Genomic DNA, 21608 nt, shown 5'->3' with positions numbered 1-21608 from the left:
AAAAAAATAGTTTACTCAGTGGTCTATTGATGTTTATTCCACACCACCATAACATCTTTCTGGCAGTTAGTTATTTTATAAAAAAATTATTTCTGACCCCACCTCAGATTTGACCAACAAATTTTTGCCGTGCTCAACAAGATTTTTCGTTTTGGCGATAGGTCGATAAGTCCATCGCAAAAAGTTATCGCCAAGGTTTCCATATTATTAATATATTCATTTATATTTTATAAGTATTTTTACGTGTCTGTTTCGTTTTACCAACAGTATGGCAGCCTTGGCGATAACTTTCTGGCGATGGACTTATCGACCATTCGCCAAATCGAAATTTATTTTTGAACACGAAAACATTTTTTTGTCAAATCCGAGGTGGGGTCAGAAATGCATTTATAAAATAACTGCGTGCTAGATTGATTTTGTGGTGGTGTGGAATAAACATAAATATAGCATTGAGTACACTGTTTTGTAATAGCGGCCAAACTCCATATAAAAAACGCTGTGAAAAAAGGAAGAAGCCAGATCAAGAGTAAACAGCTGATATCGTGCTATCACAATAATTCATTTAATTTATTCGTACAGGAAAAAAAGGAAAAGGACAAAAATAATTGTGGGACCGAAAAATGTTCTGCCCGCGAGAAGGAATTGGCATTGATAAATGCTGTCAAGGCGAAGCCCAACATTTTGTTAAATACAAAAATACAAGCCGTTTCGTCTGTAATTAAACAATCTATTTTATTTCGATAAAACAAAACTCTTTTTTACAAATACATTCTAATATATTGCATGTACAAAAATCATTTATCACTAACTACTAACCTAAGGTTTCGATTTTGTGTTCAAGAGTTATTCTTTTAATTTTTATCCCACGTACACAAATACGCACCATTTTCTTATTAACTGTTACATTGCAGAATGTTCAGATAAGTTACTGAGTAAAGAGGTTGGAGACATAAAAATAGCCCCCTTCTCTTTCACGTTTTTACCGAGCCGTGTCTGCCTGCGACCGTTCTTGGTGCGCTTGTAAATGTTCTGCTCCTGCTACGACTGGGATCACGGCTTGCGTTGGCGAGAGTGTTCCCTCTTATTACTGGTCTTGTTGTTCGCCTTCCTGGCCTGCACATTGTAGCAGCGTCTGATATTGTGGTCTTTGCTATCCTTACACTCATAGCAGACCCTGTCTTCCTGCTTGTGGCGCACACACAGGCTGCTAGGGGCCACAAGGTTCAGCTTCTGGTTGTCTTCCTTTCTTTTTTGCCGATCGGTGCGATAGCGCTTGTACTGGGTGTCACTGCCGTAGGCGTACTGTTCCGGTTGGTTTTCATGGGAGTAGGTGCACGTCTCGGACACTTCGTTGTTCTTAAGCTGCAGACATATCTCGCACAGCTTGCCATCCTTTCGGTTCACGCGTCGGCAACGATGGTCTTTGATGGTAGTGGGTTCCTCAGCTCGAGTTTCCTCCTTCAGTTCCAGGATGTCCTCAATATTAGCCCCAGTCGCGTCCCGATCAAAGTATTGCTTTACAAAGTCTTCGTAGTTGCGTTCGTACGCCTCACCAGAATATAATCCATGACTGCTTTCCGCACTTGTACTATCGACTTGTTCGTTTACCGCATCGGCGTCCCCATTCACATCCTCGTCCAAATACTTATCCGTCTTGGCTTGTGCTCGAGTGGCTGTCGAGACCTGCATAATCTCAGGCAACTTGTCCACTTTTGACTGATTCACGTCAGTAAGAGCGTTCAAGCGCTCAAGGAGCTTGCCAGAACTGAAGGCGTCCCAGTAGTTAACTCTGCGGTCGTAGCTGTTCGCGAATGAAACGACCAAGCCGACCAGCAGCAGCTCCGACAGCAACATCGTACTGAAAGTATTGATCGACTCTGTCGATCGTGTCTTTTATAGACCCCGTCTCAGAAGCCAAGACCAGTGAAGCCTGTCCGACCACAGACCCATCAGGAAATGTGGTTTAGCCGAGATCGAAGGGAAATGCGAGTGAGGGAAGGCATAGTTTATTTTGCGCGGTCAATCAACTAAATCAAACTAAAACCGAACAAAATGAGATAAGGAACGAGTTGGAATGGTCAAATGAAAAAGGGGCTTAAGTTGGTGGTGGGCGAGGGTTATGAGGTAGTGGAGCAACAACTACGCCACGCGTTGCACATCACTCAACCGCTGCGCGCCTACGGTGAGGGGGGCAGGGCGGTTGACAGGTTGTCGCTGATGGCGCAACTCCCGCCGCTTCTCGCGCAGGATCTGCTTTGTCTGGGAGGTGTCCAGCTCCTCCCACCCACCGACACTGTCATCCACCCAATCTTCGAGATCAGCCTGCACAGGGAGAACACATAAATAAATATAAATATACATTGGTTTTTTTGGGTGTGGCACTCTTACGTTATTACTAATGGGAACCAGGTCCTGGGCCTGAAGTCTTGAAAAGTCAGTTGGGTGAAGGCTGCCAGTTGCACTTGAGCTGCAGCCGTTGTCGAGGTAGTATTTTACTTGGGGCCTAATAGTTGGCGCCAATCCCTAAAATAGTCAAAATAATACTATGAATTACCGAAGTTATCCAAATACGAATGTTAAGCCCAAAATAATATATTTCTTGTCACAATTGCGGTTAATTTTATGAGCTACATCAGGGCATCTTTTTTTCGAAAAGGAAGCTAACCTTTAGTTTTTTTTTTCTTTTTGTGGGTCAACCCCCTTAAGACTCGCCCTTAATATTAGTGATTTCCTATTATTGCATTGATTTATTTTTTCATTTGTTTATACTTTTTTTTTATTTGCAAAGGCAATATGTTTTCTTTTGTCTCTAATAAATAAAATAATTCAGTTTAGCATTCGTAATTGCAGACTTGAGGTCATAGCCGGCTTCGATTTTATAAAAATCAAAGGCTCGGCTTTAGCTTTGACCTCAAGTCTGCAATTACGAATGCTAACAAATATAGGTCGATGCTAATAAAAACAAAATAATTCAGTTTAGTTTAGCGATCCATTCGAATAGGTGCTTACTGACACTATCAGGCCTGTTCTAGTTTCCACTTCCGCAAGATCTACTCGGATTCGGATTCCTCTGACATGTTTCACTTCCGAAAAATCCTTACGGATTCGTCTCTGGGAAGTTTCCCAGCGAAACCGCTCGGAAACTTTCCGACTGACACTTGGCTGGCGGAATCAGATCCGCAAGACCGGAAATTAATTATTTTAAAATGCAATGCGATCATGTAAATGGCAAATGTTAATTGTATTTTATTCTTTGAGGTCTTAGGAAGATTATTGCATACCTGCATTACCTAAAGTTAATATACTTGATTTTTAAATAATTATTTTGTGGTTGCACCTTGAAATCGGTTCGATTCTAACCTTCAACATTATTGCAAATCCGCCGCCCCTGAATCGTATTTGAAAGGGACCATTTAAGGGTTGTCAGCGTTCCAAAAAAGGCATATATCTAAGATGAATTTCAAACAATTACTTTTTATGTTGTTTTACAATTAAAGGATCGGCTATTAGTTTAAAGTATATGAAAAAGTGTTTTTGTTTAAAATACCAGCCAATTCAATCTAAAAACTGAACTAAATGTTATGCGAAGGGTTTTTTTTTTATTCAACCTCGGCAACTCTACTCTCGAACATTTTGCCACCAGAACAGCTTATTGCAATTAAAAATATTTCAAAATGTTCCTTAGATTTTATTAATTAAATTAGTGTTTCATTACTATCTATGAGTTGGAGACTACAGCGGGCTAAAATTTGATCAGCCCCTTATTAGTAAATCTTAGGCAAAGCAAACTCTTTTGTTGAGAGCGCCCAGCTGAAATTATTTGGGAATTTAAGGGAAATTTAACAAAATTTCCTTAAAACACCAAGGAAATTCACCTTTGTTAATGGGAAATTCGCAAATGTTATCCAATTCACTTCCGAGTGGAAGCTAAATCAGGCCTGACTATGGTAGTGTAGAATTTTCTCAATATTGCAAAGCTTGTGGTGAAGAACAGATTTAGAAATTTAAGAAATTCGCAAATGTTATCCAATTCACTTCCGAGTGGAAGCTAAATAAGGCCTGACTATGGTAGTGTAGAATTTTTTCAATATTGCAAAGCTTGTGGTGAAAAACAGATTTAGAAATTTAAGAAAATATATGAATAACTGGAGAGCCTAGGTATCTCATTCTTGCCCTCGTTAGGGCCGGACATTTGCAAATGATGCTCCAAGGTTTCGATTGCCTCGGATTCATCACATTTCCGGCATTTGGCGTTGTCGGTAATACCCAGCTTGACTGCATGTGCAGCAGACAGGCAGTGACCTGTTAGAATACCCGCTAACCTTCTGCAGTCCTTCGCGGAAGATGCAGCGCGTAGTAGGTCAGTTTCTCGTTGTGCTCTTTGCACATGATTTTTGATATTCTGCAGGTTGCGGAATTACTCCTCCACCTGCTTTTTGCGCTTGCGTCAGCCCGTCTCTCTAGCTCGCTTTGGAGCGTTCTTAGGGAGATAGGGACGTTTTCTGTTCTTTCACACGCCAGTCCGACGCTTTCCTTTCCAAGTTCGTCTGCGGTCTCGTTACCGTCTATGCGTTGGTGGCCGGGAACTCAATAGATCCTTAGTGACTTTGTCGTGCTCAGGCTATCTAGCGACTCCCTGCTTGCCAGTACATTTTTGGAACTGACCGCTGATGATTGCGTGGATCTTATCGCCGCTTGACTGTCTACGAACAAATTGACCGCCTCATGTGGACGGTTTATGCTCTGCGCAAGCTCTGCTGCTTTCCTGATGGCGAATACTTGCGCCTGCAGTAGCTTGGTAGCTTATACGACAGCCTCATTTCAGGGTCTGAATAGTATATGCCCGCTCCAACTCCTCCTTCCATCTTGGAGCCGTCGGTGTATATATTGAGGTATTGAGCATGGTCCTGGCCTGACTTCCAGTCATTTGGTCCCATGAATACTGTTGTGTTTACATCCGGGCACGTTCTGGGTATCATGTAGTCAGATGTACTGCTCATGTCTCGACCAATTGAACTGTGCATAAAAACCTTGTAGCGACCAGTTTCCTGCTGCAACCAGACGTTGTGCCGCCTTTCCTGCTATCAGTTGCGCTTGGATATCTAGGGGATATATACCGATTATGGTTTCGAGTGCTTTGGTGGGGGTTGACCTCAGCGCCCCTGATATGCAGAGCAGTGCCTGCCGCTGGGTTCACTCCATAAGCTTATTATACGTTTTCTTCTCTATGGCTTGCCACCACACTAAGACTCCATACAGCAGAGTCGGACGCACCACCGATATGTAGACCCAATGCCTTAGAGCGGGTGAGAGGCCCCATGTGCTGCTAAGCATCTTGGATGCATATAGCGCTATGGTGGCCTTTTTTACCCTCTCTACTACATTGGCCTTCCACGTCAGCTTGCTGTCAAGTACAATGCCGAGGTATTTGACTTTTGTTTTCGGGGTCAGCCTAGTTTTGTTAATTTTCGGGGGGATCCATTGCGGCACCTTGTAACTCTTGGTGAACAGAATAAGGTCCGTCTTATCCGCATTGATATTGAGTCCTACCTTCTCCGCCCACTCACATATCTCCCTGAGCGTTCCACTCACATATCTCCCTGATCGAGCTGAGAGTCGATGGACAGACTCCCGTGATAATTATTCTTATGTCATCCGCATAAGCTGTTATCTTTGCTGCTTTCCTCTCGAATCTCTTAATTAGGTCGTCTACCACCAGATTCCATAGGAGGGGCGATTGGGCCCCACCTTGCGGCGTGCCTCTGTGCGCTCCTCTCACCATGGAAGCAGTGCCCCAATCTGATTGTACCCACCGGCAACTCAAACAATTTCTTATCCACAAGTTGATAGCGGAGGCGGTTGGTCGCTTCTAGGCGATCCATTATTGCGTCCGTGATGAATTCCCCTGTATATGTCCACGAATGCTCCGAGTGCATATTCCTTTTTGTATAGGGCTTTCTCACGAATGTAGTGCCGTCTCCACCGATTTCCCCTTTGTATAGGCATGCTGGTTGGTTGATATAAGTCCTGCAGCTTTTCGAGTAGAAATGAGTATTCCCCAGTTAGATAAGCCTCACGGCTTATCGGTCTGTAATCATTGAGGCTCACATGGCTGCACTTACCTGCTTTGGGCAGGAAGACAATCCAAGAGGTCCTCCATTGGATAGGGATATAGCCCGTGCTTAAACAAGCTGTATATATTGCGTAGAGCCATGGGATTATCACTTCTTTGGTCACCTGCAGCATGGCTCGTAATATTCCATCTAGTCCTGGTGCTTTGATCCTCGCAAAGGAGTCTATAGCCCAGTGGGTTCTACTAAACGATATCAGATCTTTTGGGAGATGCTCTTCTCCAGTTGCTAGGTCCTGGTTCCTATTCGCATCGGGTACCTCAGAGCATCCTGGGAAATGTGCATGCATTAGTGCTGTTAGGGCCTCTTCGCTGCCCTCAGTCCACTGTCCGTCGTCGCGTTTGAGCTGACTCTGTATGGTTGACTGCTTCGATAGCAGCTTCCGGAGTCTAATCGTTTCTGGGGCAGTCTCTATATTGGAGCAGAAGTTTCTCCACGAGTTTCTCTGCACCTCGCGTATTTCCTTCTTGTAGTCCCTTAGTAAGACTTTGTATTCCTCATTGATGATATCATCTTTCGCCTGTTTGGCGATTTTGAAGAATTCTTTGAGTTTTTTTCGTAGTTGAAAAAGGTCCTTATTCCACCAGGATGGCCTGGTCCACTTTCTTGTGTCCGATATAGGCATGATGCGTGGTACGCATCTAGCAGTTCTTTGGAGAGGGTCTCTAGGGACTTTTCTATATGTTCCGCGGACTTTACTATACCCGAAAAGGTCGCGAGCCGTGTCGCGATAATCTCCTTGAACTTTCCCCAGTTAGTATTCCGGGGGTTCCTGAAGACTGATTGTTTTGGAGAGTGTTCGAATGCGTATTAGAACCGTATGTACTTATGATCTGAGAAGGATGGTCTCTCAAGGACTCTCCATTCTGATACCAAAGTACCTTGTCCCCTTACAAGAGTAAGATCTAGCACGTCTGAGGAGGTGGGACCTACAAAAGGTGTGTTCTTCCCCCACGTTTGCTATACTTAGGTTGCTTGAGAGTATAAAATCTAAGAGTGACTTACCTCTGTCGTTTATGTCGGGGCTCCCGCAAACGCAGTGGTGCGCGTTGGCGTCTGCACCCACGAGCAGTTGCTGGTCCTTCGGGCTGGCTTCTACCAGGCTCATGAGTTCTTCTGGTGGTGCCGTCCTGTCGTGTGCCATGTAGCAGGAAGCTACCAAAAGGCGCTTTTTTCCGCTCTATGGCATCACCACGATCAGGTCATCAGAGCTGTAGTGAGACAATGTTAGCATGTAGACCCATCCGATCGAGTACGGCGGTTCTATTCTATTGGTGGATGGAGAAAATTGTAAATTGTGGACTTTAGTCCGACGATGGCATTGCCTGAATATCCGGATTCTGACGCCCGGTCTTCTTGGATTGCGATGGGTAAGAGTACCTTCGCCTTCGGAATGGATGGGATTAGCTACCGGTCCACCACACCCAGCTTGGCCCCCTCCCACAGCGCCTCCAACTGGCAGACCGCTTGCGTCAGCCACTTTCTCGTCGGGTCATCCATGCACTTCAGGATTTTGATCCCATTTAGCCACTCAGCGCACCATCAAAGGTGGTCCTGGGAGCTTCGGGATCTTCCTCCATCCGTGCATACAATGACTCAACGAGCCGCGCATGCACCATCTTCCACCGCGCCTCGGTCATCTTGCCGGCTTCATCGCTTCTGTCAATGAGTGCCACGATCAAATGTCATTTGGTCACTTTTTTTTTACTTTTGCGGTATTTTTGGGTTTTTTTGCCATTTGGGGAGGGTCTGCCTCCTTAGGCCCGCGTTGCCGCTTGCTCCCCGGTGCGTCCATACAGGCGCTCTCGGCTGAGCGTTGCCTTTTGTTGGCAAGCGTCTCCTCCACCTTGTTGGCTAATTTGCCCGTCGATCTCATGTGGGAGAGTGTAGCCTCCCCTCAGCGACCTTCTCCTCCCATGTAAGCTTTACCTTCTCCTCTGGGGATAGGGTGGCTTTTTCCTGGAGCCGATTCTAAATGTAGGGGCAGCCTTGTATTGCGCCTTGGCCTTCATTCCCTCGTGGATAAGGCTTTCTTCTTTATCTTGCGTGCGAGGTTTAATATATTAAAAAAATGAAATTTTCTTTCAGTGCTCAAAATATTTTTTTTGATCATAAATAAAACAAAACAAGAAAGAAAGCTAACTTCGACACGCCAAAGTTTGTATACCCTTGCAGATCGGTTTTCATATTTATATTATAAATTGTAATGCCAAAAACAGACACTAAACAGAGTTTCATAACATTTTACCTATACTTATTATGTTTACTGTTTGACAGTTACAGGTATTACATTCCCAGCTTTACATTTTCTCTACATCTACGGATCGCTTCTATGGCAGCTATATGATATAGTTGTCCGATTTTCATAATATTGTTACCAAAATTCTGAAATAATACTAAAAGCTCATGTCTCAAAGTTGATGAAAATACGTTGGAAAACAACGTAGGTTTAATTTTTTCTATTACTTTCCCTATCGTTCCTATTAGAGCTGGGAAAAAATCGATGTCAACATCGATTAAATCGATTCTTTCTTTTTGGTCGATGCATCGATTCGGTTTAGAAAGAATCGATTAATCGACCATGCTTTGCGCTATCTGTGCGTTTCAGCTAGCTCAACAGAAGCAGAGCGAGTATTTAGTAAGGCTGGATGTATTATAACCGATAGACGTTCCGCTTTAAAACCCAAAACTTTAAATAAGCTCGTTTTTGCCAACAAAAACCAGTGGCTAGTCTAGAATTTTTATATTTATTTTCATTTTTATAATTTGAAAATATTTTCTTTTGTTTTTTGTGATCTCATTGAATTGATCTCATTTAATTTAATTTAATTTTTCTGGAAATAACCAGTAAATAATTGATTTTGATTTTTTGTTTTTATAATATGAAAATATTTTGTTTCTTATTTTATGAACCTTTATTTAAAATATTTTTAGTTAAACTAGGTTACTTTATTTAAAATAAAGGCTTTGAATAATTTTATTTAAAATAAATAATTTTATTTAAAATAAGGATTCATAAAATAAGAAACAAAATATTTCCTGAAGGGGTTATCCGGGTTTAGAACCACAAAAAAAGGCCTCTTTTCCAGAATTTTTTTAAAAGATCCTATGACAATTTTGCAAATTTCATTTATTCTACATTAATACATAAGGTTTGAACTAAATTCTGTAAAATTTTGAACAAAAAATATTCACAAATGAGCCGTTGAGGGAGGGTTGAACTTAACCAAAAAAAAAAATGATGTCCTTGCGGTAGCCAGGATTTCTCCGTCAATTTTTATTTGAAATCAAAAAACCAAAATTTTCCTGTTAGCTTATGTGTCTGGCTTGTCTCTGAACGAAGGATTTTTTAAAAACTTAAAAATTGCATTTTTGGGAGCGTTTTTCATGAAAAATGACACTTTTTACGTCAATTTTGGCCATATTTTGGGTTATAAAATCGGTTCTAATTGAAGATATAAAAAATCCTTCGTTCAGAGACAAGAAAAACTTGTCTAAAAGAAGTGTGGAAAATCTGAAGTCGATCGGTCCTGTAGTTTTCGAGAAATCTTGACTACCGACTTCAAGAAAGTGGTTTTGAGAAAAACGCGTTTAAAGTTTTAATTGCCAGTTGTGACTCATACGACGCGCTGGGCTTTATATTTCTCCCATTCCTACAGTTTTGCTTCGATCGACTTGAAATTTTCGGACAACATTCCTGACACTTTGTACTATTATATAAAAAAGTTTGAAAAAAATGCATTTTTTGAAATTTCAAAACCCGGATAACCCCTTAAAAAAAAAAAATCAAAATCAATTAATCACTGGTTATGGCCAGAAAAATTCATTTGATTTATTATGAATACATTTTGGGTTTATTGTTTAAGAATGAATATGTAAATAAATTTAAGTTTTGGTTTTTTCTGAATATATTTGAAGTAAAAAATAAAAAAGGTTTCTTTTCGATTTAATCGATTTTATTTTCAAAAAAATCGAAAAAAATCGATTCGCTGAGAATCGATTTTTTCCCAGCTCTACTTCCTATGGCAGCTATAAGATATAGTCGTCCGATTTTTATAAAATTTTTACCAAAATTCTGAACGAATACCAGAAGCTCATGTCTCAAAGTAGATGAAAATACTTTGAAAAACAACGAAGTTATATATTTTTTTCAATTAATTTCCCGATCGTTCCTATGGCAGCTATAAGATATAGTGGTCCGATTTTCATAAAATTTTTACCAAAATTCTGGAATAATATAAAATGGCTATATTTCAAAAATGATGCAATTATATTGAAAAACAGTCAAGTTATAATTTTTTTTCTAAAAATTTATCGAACATTTGTATGGCAGCTATATGATATAGTCGTCCGATCCGGCCCGTTCCGAAATATATAGCAGTGAGAGTATATAGAAGACTATATTCAAAGTTTCATTCAGATAGCTTTAAAACTGAGGGACTAGTTTGCGTAGAAACGGACAGACGGACGGACAGACGGACATGGCTAGATCGACTCGGCTGTTGATGCTGATCAAGAATATATATACTTTATAGGGTCTGAAACGTCTCCTTCACTGCGTTGCAAGTGTATAACAAGAAAGGAAGCTAACTTCGGCACGCCGAAGTTTGTATACCCTTGCAGATATTATTTCATTACATTTTACCTATACTTATTATGTTTACAGTTTGACAGTTACAGTTTTACATTCCCAGCTTTACATTTTCTCTACATTTACTATTTACTCTATATGATATAGTGGTCCGATTTTCATAAAATTAAAACCGAAATTCTGAAATGATATAAAATGGTCATATCTGAAAAATTATGCAAACATTTTGAAAAACAGAAAAGTTATATTTTTTTTCTAAAAATGTATCGATCATTTGTATGGCAGCTATATTATATAGTCGTCCGATCCGGCCCGTTCTGACATACATATACATATAGCAGTAAGAGTATATAGAAGACTATCAGGCCTGCTCCGGTAATCGAAAGCGAACGATTTTTTCGATTTGAAAAAAGAGCACCTTTTTCTGGCCGGAATGAAAAGTAAATGGCTTTTTTATATGAAATCAGATCTTATTTACAAAAAGAAAAAAATTGTTTACTCAGTGGTCTATTGATGTTTATTCCACACCACCACAATATCATTATGGGTATTTATTATATACAAAATTTATTTCTGACCCCACCTCAGATTTGACAACACAATTTTCGCCCTGTTCAACAAGTCCATCGCAAAGAGTTATCGCCATGGTTACCATATTGTCGGTGGAATGAAGCAGCCAGTTAAAAATACGTATAAAATATAATTGAATACATTAATAACTTTAAAGGAGAGTCAAAATTGTTGTTTATAAATAATGCTATTTAATTTGATTGCTTAAATGGTCAAATTTGACCAAATAATTAATTGAAACCACTGGAATTAAAACTGAAAAATGTGGCATCTTTAATGCCTAAATTTAATTAACTCCATAATTGTTTGCCTTTTCCCGACTTCAAAATAAGCAATTGCAAATATAAAAGGCAGTTCATCACGTTGTTTGCTTTTTACCAAAAGAACAAGTAAAGTGCTTGAGCAATAAGAAACGATGAGAAAACGAAACATTCCGATAGCAAAAATTTTTCGAAAACCAGAGCAGCTAAAAACGAAAAAATTTTACGATTACCAGAGCAGGCCTGTATATGCAAAGTTTCATTCAGATACACTTGCTCTCATATCTCTGCGTACAGGGCTTTGTTATGTGGTCATTTGAAAAATCCAATCGCTTTTTCTTATTAGTTTTGGAAATAAATAGTTTCCTTCTGGCCACGCGGCCACCTTTTTTTATTGCCCGTCGTATGGTATTATCTGATACGGTTTTGGAAAACCATTCCTCACCTTCCAGTTTAAGCTTGTGCGCTGTTAATTTTGTATTGTTCTGGACTAGTTGGAGAATTTTTGATTTTTCTCTTTTCATTAACTTGCTTGGACGGCCAGATCTGGGCGCTGATAAGATAGATCCCGACTTTGCGTAATTGGTAATAACTCTTTGAACAGATGAGTGCGATCTGCTAATGGTTTTTCCAATCTTCCTGTAGCTTTTGCCTTTAAGATGCAGTTTAAGTATGATTTTTCTTTCGTAAGCGCATATCTGCTTTCCCTTAGACACCATAGTGACAAATGCATATATTACCCATTAATAATTGATTAATCAAAGAATCAAAGCGAACTTTAAACAAAAATAGAATTGCATTGGACATTAAATAAAGAGATCTTCTTTGCTGTACGCAAACTTTTGAGACTGCTATTTTTAAAGGGGTTTGGGCAAAATGGTCATTATAAGAAAACATCTAGGCTCATAATTCTGCAAAAATAAAGAGGCGACGTCAATTGAATGACTAATAGATTGAACCAATTTTTGATTCGCAATGCAAAATATTTGCAGAGTTATTTGACATTAAAGTCAATGTTATGATGTTTTATTGTCCTGTACGCAGAGATATGAGAGCAAGTGTAGCTTTAAAACTGAGGGACTAGTTTGCGTAGAAACGGACATGGCTAGATCGACTCGGTTGTTGATGCTGATCAAGAATATATATACTTTATAGGGTCGGAGGGTCTCCTTCACTGCGTTGCAAACTTCTGACTGAAATTATAATACCCTGCAAGGGTATAAAAATTAATAAACTTTTATTTTTAAAAATTCGTTTTCATAGGAAAAAATTAAATTTTTCACTTATATATTTGTGGGCGTGGCACAATGTGCAGTACATATATAAATTTTCAACAATTACCTGTCAAATGACGTTTAAATTATTTGATTATCTTTTTTGGTTCAAAAGCTATGATTTTTGCAACGCAAAGAGAAAAGGTGGTACTGTGCAACGATGGAGAAAACTGAATACGTCGAGATTTAGAAAAAAAAAATGTGCTCGAAAACGCCTGGGCATTTGTAAAGACTTCAGTTACTGTCAGGACAATGACCGAAAACAGGCATTGTGCAAGCTTGGCTTTATTGGAACTGCCCGCACGTAACGTGATCCCGAGTGAGTGGGTGTCATTGACAATTTGTGGGGAATTTTGAATAAAAACATCCTAAACCGGAAAATACCCAACAAAAAGGACTTGAAAGAGCCGTTGGCCGAGGAGTGCCAAACATAGCCCCAGAAACCAGTTACGAGGTGGTGGCCAAAAGGACTTGAAATGGTTGTGGACAATAAAGGTTGTCATACAAAACACTAACTACATTATTTTTAGTCAATAAGCACTAAGTATAGTTTGAGGTATAAACCTGGATGAAATAAGCTGTGGCATTTTTTTCGTTTTAAATAAAAAAAATATATATATTAAAAAATTACAAATACGTGAAGTTAATAAATATTAAGTTTGAACCTAAGACAAGCATTGTGCTTAAAGTTTTTTTTTAAACCCTTTGGTTAGTGTATAACGGGCTCTTAAAGTTGTTGATTGGGTCTGGTTGAAATAAGCCGTGAGCCACTGTATAACCAAATGAGAAATGAGGGAGTCGGCCAAGAGTCACCAAGGAAGATTGAGACGGACAGAGGAGGCGGACAAATTTAATAAATGAGTTTGTATATTAAGTTCTTAGCATTAATTAAATGCTTAGAAGATACCGATGGGTCAATATACAGCTGTAAAACCACAAACTCACACTGAAGAAGTCAGGCTCCGGTTCCTCCTTTGGTGGTGTTGGCGGTTGTGCCATACGTTGGCGGTACTGCTCAATGTGCTCCTCCACGGTGCGCGGACTTTCATCCCAGGAGTTCCAGTCGCGCTCTCGCGGACCCGTCAGTGATCTGGCCTCCGTGCGTCCACTTGGATAGGCAGTCGTTAAGTCGTCTCGCTCAACGACCACATTCACCGCTGTCAACTGGTCGCTGGCATTAAAAGAGCTTCTGTGGCTCATCTTGCGGTGTCTAGAGAAGCAACACAAGGCACGCCGGCACAACGTGATGATGCCTAAAACCAGCATCTTGATTTGCTGTAGCATTCTAAAATATTATTTACAAATTAATAGTTGTATTAACGTAGAGCTACAAAAACGATTGCACTATCGATATGGTTGGTTTTTAAAATATTCGATATATTTTCGTTTAATGTTGATTCTTCACTTGATGTGATCTGTTTTAATAGCTAATTCACATCAAAGTTATTTATAAATAAGACAAGAAAACATGATGAAACAAAAAAAAAACCAACAATAATGCAGGTTTTATTAATTAATTTAATAAAACAGCCTGTTCTCATAATTGACATCTAACTGGAGTTCCATCACATATTTAAATAAGATAATGTTTTGTCCTTCCAAAATTTCTCATTTTGTACCACCTCCGTTGTGCATATAAATTTGACTCCCTTCTGTTGGCAATAGTTAAGCCTAGTACTCTGACGAGAAAAATCCGCTGTATAAATTTAGCCAGCGGCCAAACTCCATATAAAAAAAACTGTGTCCAAAAAATAAGAAGAATAACTTTTAGCCACGTCGTTTTTTCCGGTACTCTGACGACGAAAATTAAGCCTGCGAAAATTGAATGGCGTTGCCAGATCAAGATAGTAAACAGCTGATATCGCGCTGTCTAAATAATTCATTTGATTTATTTAGACACCCCTAATGGAAGGAAAGTTGAAAGAAAAAGGTGGAATTGATAGGAACTGTCAAGGGGAAGCCCATAATATGGAATTTAACCCACAAAGGACATTTTAATGCCATATTTATTAATATTTTTAATATTTTTTTGAATATTTGTTTACAAACAGCTGTCCAGTGTGACCAAAGAAAATCCTTAAACGCCATAAAAAGTACACTTTCATGGCAGTTCAGGATTTTCCATAATTTTTTTTGGTCACACTAGCTCGGTAGCGAAATAAACAGCGATTCCGCTGTCTAATTTAGACAGCGGGTTTTTCTCGTCCGAATACTAGGCTTTAGGCGATAGTTTTTCGGTGCATTTCTCATTTGTTCTTCTTAAAGCCTAGTACTCTGACGAGAAAAAACCGCTGTATAAATTTAGACAGCGGCCAAACTCCATATAAAAAAAACGGTGTTCTACTTCTTCCTTTTTAGACACCTGTCTAAATTTAGACAGCGGATTTTTGTCGTCAGAGTACTAGGCTTAAACAATAAAAACGGCCGACATTCGCAGCGTATTACTATGAATTTCAGAGTTCCACGACGAAGTATTCACGCATTAATGAAACCTTTCAATTTAGTTTTTATACCCTTGCAGGGTATTATAATTTCAGTCAGAAGTTTGCAACGCAGTGAAGGAGACGTTTCCGACCCTATAAAGTATATATATTCTTGATCAGCATCAACAGCCGAGTCGATCTAGCCATGTCCGTCTGTCCGTCCGTCTGTCCGTCTGTCCGTTTCTACGCAAACTAGTCCCTCAGTTTTAAAGCTATCTCAATGAAACTTTGCATATAGTCTTCTATATACTCTCACTGCTATATATGTCGGAACGGGCCGGATCGGACGACTATATCATATAGCTGCCATACAAATGTTCGATATATTTTTAGAAAAAAAATTATAACTTTGTTGTTTTTCAACATTTTGGCACCATTTTTTAGATATGACCATTTTATATTATTTTTGAATTTTGTTTAAAATTTTATGAAAATAGGAACGATCGGGAAATTAATAGAAAAAAAATTATATATTCGTTGTTTTTCAACGTATTTTCATCTACTCCGGGATATAAGCTTATTTTATTATTCTAGAATTTTGGTATAAATTTCAAAAAAATCGGACAACTATATCATATAGCTGCCATATAAACCGATCGGTAGATGTATACAAAATGTAAAGCTGGGAATGCAAAACTGTAACTGTCAAACTGTAAACATAATAAGTATAGGTAAAATGTAATGAAATAATATCTGCAAGGGTATACAAACTTCGGCGTGCCGAAGTTAGCTTCCTTTCTTGTTTAACCTATAATACCTAAAAGTTTTTTAATGATTACCAAAAAAATATTTAAGTTAATTTTACAGAGCAAGAAACTTGCCACCGAAAAAATATTATTTTTACTAATTTTCTAATATTTGTCAGTTTAAAAACCAGCGAAATGATATAAAAACAAGAAAGGAAGCTAACTTCGGCACGCCGAAGTTTGTATACCCTTGCAGATATTATTTCATTACATTTTACCTATACTTATTATGTTTACAGTTTGACAGTTACAGTTTTGCATTCCCAGCTTTACATTTTGTATACATCTACCGATCGGTTTATATGGCAGCCGTATGATATAGTTGTCCGATTTTTATGAAATTTATACCAAAATTCTAGAACAATAAAAAAAGCCTATATCTCAGAGTAAATACAAATACGTTGAAAAACAACGAAGCTATAATTTTTTTCCTATTAATTTCCCGATCGTTCCTATGGCAGCTATATCATATAGTCGTCCGATTTTCATAAAATTTTTACCAAAATTTAGAAATAATATAAAATGGCCATATCTAAAAAATGGTGCAAAAATATTGAAAAACAGCAAAGTTATAATTTTTTTTCTAAAAATTTATCGGACATTTGTATGGCAGCTATATGATATAGTCGTCCGATCCGGCCCGTTCCGACATATATAGCAGTGAGAGTATATAGAAGACTATATGCAAAGTTTCATTCAGATAGCTTTTAAACTGAGGGACTAGTTTGCGTAGAAACGGACAGGTGGACAGACGGACAGACGGACAGACGGACAGACGGACATGGCTAGATCGACTCGGCTGTTGATGCTGATCAAGAATATATATACTTTATAGGGTCGGAAATGTCTCCTTCACTGCGTTGCAAACTTCTGACTGAAATTATAATACCCTGCAAGGGTATAACAAGAAATTAAGCTAACTTCGGCACGCCGAAGTTTGTATACCCTTGCAGAATGGTTTCGATGTTTATATTATAGATTTAAATGCTGAAAACGCTTACAAAACAGAGTTTCATTACATTTTACCTATACCTATTATGTTTACAGTTTGACAGTTACAGTTTTACATTCCCAACTTTATATATTTTATACATTTACGATCGCTTCTATGGCAGCTATAAGATATAGATGTCCGATGAAATGAAATTTATACCAAAATTCTAGAATAATAAAAAAAGCTTATATCTCAGAGTAGATAAACATACGTTGAAAAACAACGAAGCTATAATTTTTTTCCTATTTATTTCTTGATCGTTCCTATGGCAGCTATATCATATAGTCGTCCGATTTTCATAAAAATTTTACAAAAATTCTGAAATAATATTAAATGGCAATATCTAAAAAATTGTGCAAAAATGTTGAAAAACAGCAAAGTTATAATTTTTTTTCTAAAAATTTATCGAACATTTGTATGGCAGCTATATTATATAGTCGTCCGATCCGGCCCGTTCCGACATAGCAGTGAGAGTATATAGAAGACTACATGCAAAGTTTCATTCAGATAGCTTTAAAACTGAGGGACTAGTTTGCGTAGAAACAGACAGACAGACAGACGGACAGACAGACAGACGGACAGACAGACAGACGGACAGACAGACAGACGGACAGACGGACATGGCTAGATCGACTCGGCTGTTGATGCTGATCAAGAATATATATACTTTATAGGGTCGGAAACGTCTCCTTCACTGCGTTGCAAACTTCTGACTGAAATTATAATACCCTGCAAGGGTATAATAAAATTCTCATTGCGAGACCACTTTGAGTTTCGCGCTCTAATGAACTGGCTAATACACTTTCAATTATACTGGCATGACACTGCCGCATTAATTAGAGACTTCATTAAAGATTTGACAGCGCTATAGCGTTTTACACAAGTGCGAGCAAGACGACTATATGGGGCTCTAATGCATTAGAATAATGCATTAGCTACTTCATTGCCGCGATAATCGATAGATCTACATAAAATATACCAGATACTCGATAACAAAATACGGGTTTAATGAAGAAAATTGTAATTGAAAAATGTATTAGCCAGCTCATTGACAGTATGGTCTCACAATGAGAAGTTTATTTTTATATCATTGTGCTGGTTTTTGAACTGAAAATATATTAGAAAATTAGCAAAAATAATATGTTTTGCGGTAGCAAGGTTCTTGCGCTGTAAAATGAATTAAAATTATTTTTTTTTTAATAATTAAAAAAAATTTAAGCATTATAGGTTAAAAACATAAATTTAAAGGATTCTGCATCTATTTATGCAATAATACTTCGACGACGAATTCAGAATTTCATAATAAACCGCCACGAATGGCGGCCGTTTTTTTTGTTTACCTTTTACGGGCGGTGTGACCGTAGTCGTATTACCAAAATAATCCAAGCAAAATGACAATATAGTTGACTCTTTCAAGGTTTTAATGAAGTAGCTAATTAATGAAAACTGCATTACAGTATCATATGGGCATAACAATTTCTTTCAATAAAACCGTATTTTGTTATCGAGTATCTAGTACATTTTATGTAGATCTATCAATTTCCACGGCAATGAAGTAGCTAATGCATTATTCAAAAGCATTAGAGTGCCATATAGTCCTCTTGTCTGTCAAATCATTAATACTGGCTTCCCACACAGCGCATTTGTGAGGAACGTTTGGGATTTTTCACAAATGTGAAACTCGTGTTCCCACACAACATTAAAGCACATTTAACATCCGAACAACTGATCGATCAGCTGTGACTCATGAAAACGTAAACAAAGGCTGTCGAATTGGCAGTTGCAAATTTGAAATGGAGCATTTACCAACTATTTTGGCTGTTCTACAAAAGCAAAAGGCACAGATTGCGTCAGAATTTATCCGCAATAAATTTAAATGAATTAAATGACAAGGAATTTTTGTTTTTCTAATGTTTTCTCTAACAAACAGCAAATTCCCCGAAGAGTGTCTATAGGTGGTATAGGCATCCAAAATCTTTAAAATAAGGTAGAGGTAGGCGGTTTATATTAAATAGTAACAATTGGGGACATATTGGAGCAAGAATATACAGAAAAAACGCCAAGAACTATTTTGGGCATGCTTGTAGCTTTGGCGCCACGTTTTAAATTCCATATCTCATTTGTTCCTCGCCAATTTGTTTACATTTTCGTGGTGAATGGTCAAATTAAGAAGAAGAATCAGAGTTGCACCGAAAAACTATCGCCTAACAATCGCCAAAGCGTGGTTAGATTTTAATGTTGAACTAACGCCGGTCCATTTGGGAAAATTTGGAACGGCAAAACCTTATGGAGCGTTTGTTCAACGGATGTTGTATGTGCTTTAATGTTGTGTGGGAAGACCCTATTAATGTTGTGTGGGAACACAAGTTTCACATTTGTGAAAAATCCCAAACGTTCCTCACAAATGTGCTGTGTGAGGCACGTTTGGGATTTTTAAAACAAGTGAAACATGAGTTCCCACACACCGTCAAAGCGCATTCACCATCCGAACAGCTGATCGATCAGCTGTGGCTCATGAAAACGTAAACAAAGACTGTCGAATTGGCAGTTGCAAATTTGAAATGAAGCATTTACCAATTTATTTTGGATTTTGTACAACTAAATTTAAATGAATAAATGACAAGGAATTTTAGTTTTTCTAATAATTTTTCTCTTACAAAGAGCAAATTCCCCGAAGAGTGTTTATAGGCATCCAAAATCTTTAAAATAAGGTAAAGGCAGGCGGTTTATATTAAATAGTAACAATTGGGGACATAATGGGGCAAGAATATACAGAAAAAACACCGACAACTATATTGGGCATGTTTGTAGCTTTGGCGCCACATTTTAAATTTCATTTTTCAATTGTTCCTCGCCAAGTGTGTATACATTTTTCGTAGTGTTGGTCAAATTTTCACTGTTAAGAAGAAGAAATCAGAGTTGCACCGAAAAACTATCGCCTAACTATCGCCAAACAAACCGTGGTTAGATATAGATGCGTCCTAACCGCGGTCCATTTGAGAAAATTCGGAACGGCAAAACCTTATGGGCAGTTAGTTCAACGGACGGTGAATGCGCTTTGAAGGTGTGTGAGAAGACCCTATTAATGAATTAAATACTATCGATTAACACAGGCTGGCAAAAAAAATTTGAACAAATTTTTTTTTAGTTTTTGTATAAAAAGAGATTTTACAAGTCTACAAGTAATAGGAAATCTGCTGTCAATGTAATGACACCATATTTACAAAACCGTCGTCAATCTGTCGTAGTGTCAAACGTATCGTCATCTTTTGCCTTTACAAAACGCGGTGTGCCGCAAGGCTCTGTTTTTGGTCCGCTTTTGTTCACCCTCTAAGCCTTTAAGTACTCTGACGACGAAAATCCGCTGTAACACGTGTTATAGCGGAATCGCTGTTTATTTGGCTCGATAACCAGTGCGACCAAAAAATTAAGGAAAAGCCACGAAACGTCATGAAAAGGGTAATACTGAACAGCAGTTTGTTGTTTGTAAACAAATAAAGATGAATTCAAACGGATTGGATTTTGGTGTTTTCTTAATGTATTTCGCCGCTAAAGAGCTGAAGGAGAAAAAGAAAACTGGTCGACGCCCCCATACAAACGATTACTTGCTTAGGAGGAACTTTTTTAACTTTTTTTAACTCCGCGGCAACAGCCTCCCAGGCTGAATTATTGTTATAGCACTATACCACCTATTTATTTATTTGATCTGGCAACGCCAATCAATTTTCGCAGGCATCATTTTCGTCGTCAGAGTACCGGCAAAATCGACGAGGCACAAATTTCTTCTTCCTTTTTTTTTTATATGGAGTTTGGCCGCTATAACACGTGTTACAGCGGATTTTCGTCGTCACAGTATTAGGCTCAAATTCCCCAGTGATAATGAAAATGTAGATATTGGACCAATGACGACTATAGGCCAATATTGCAATGCGTATAAGTTCAAAAGAGAAACGGCTGGATTGTGCTGCGCAAGTGGAAAAGTCAAAATGGATCCATTACTTACACCACCACAGTCACTGAAACCATAGTTCGATGGAAGCGATCCAGATTCCAGCCATTTTCTTCAACAAATCCTTGAATACAATAACTGCTTTCGCATGACTTCCTTTGGAGCTAATATCATTCGTGAAGGCGGATTCATGCCGGCTCTCAAGGTAAAAGACACAAAAGACAACGAATCACTCGCACAAGCACAATGAATTGCAGCGCATAACAACCCTGCAGTACCACATGTCATCAATAGGCCTCTATCATCAACAATTCATCAACCCGATACGACAGAATCGACGTTTTGCCGACTGCTACTGGAACCCGAACTCACTTCGAGTCCGATTCGTCGGTGCATGTAAAAAAACAAAATCAATTTGCATGGGCGTATGGGAGTTCAATTTCGGAATGATCAAAGTGCTGCACAATTTTCCAAACAATTGTTAGCTGTTGACAATGGAATAGTCCCAGTTGAAGCGACATCTGGATTATTTACTCTTACCAAAGACTTGCCGATTTGTAGACTCTTAATTAGCTCTTTTTGAAATCATTTCCCAAAACATAAGTGAGAA

At 38.6% G+C, this 21608-nt stretch overlaps 3 protein-coding genes across 3 annotated transcripts in view; 1 reads left to right on the top strand and 2 right to left on the bottom strand.

Moving 5' to 3' along the window:
* Sclp (leucine rich repeat containing protein 20 sclp) overlaps window positions 1-21608 on the top strand; it is a 51039-nt gene that overhangs the window by 1876 nt on the left and 27555 nt on the right. The gene's annotated exons all lie outside the window — the stretch shown is intronic.
* Window positions 707-1858, bottom strand: LOC108083557 (uncharacterized). The gene has a single exon (XM_017179412.3). It carries the CDS (start codon window positions 1852-1854, stop codon window positions 1051-1053), a length of 804 nt encoding a protein of 267 aa, XP_017034901.1. The 5' UTR covers window positions 1855-1858; the 3' UTR covers window positions 707-1050.
* On the bottom strand, window positions 1991-14167 carry LOC108083566 (receptor-binding cancer antigen expressed on SiSo cells). Its single transcript, XM_041775119.2, has 3 exons — window positions 13772-14167; window positions 2389-2523; window positions 1991-2322 (listed from the first exon to the last, which is right to left on the bottom strand). Exons 1-3 carry the CDS (start codon window positions 14108-14110, stop codon window positions 2140-2142), a joined length of 657 nt encoding a protein of 218 aa, XP_041631053.1. The 5' UTR covers window positions 14111-14167; the 3' UTR covers window positions 1991-2139.

This window comes from Drosophila kikkawai, chromosome X (assembly GCF_030179895.1).
Source record: "Drosophila kikkawai strain 14028-0561.14 chromosome X, DkikHiC1v2, whole genome shotgun sequence".
Taxonomy (NCBI): Eukaryota; Metazoa; Arthropoda; class Insecta; order Diptera; family Drosophilidae; genus Drosophila; species Drosophila kikkawai.
Note: the sequence above shows the minus strand (reverse complement) of the source record. Positions and strands in the feature narration are given on the sequence as shown.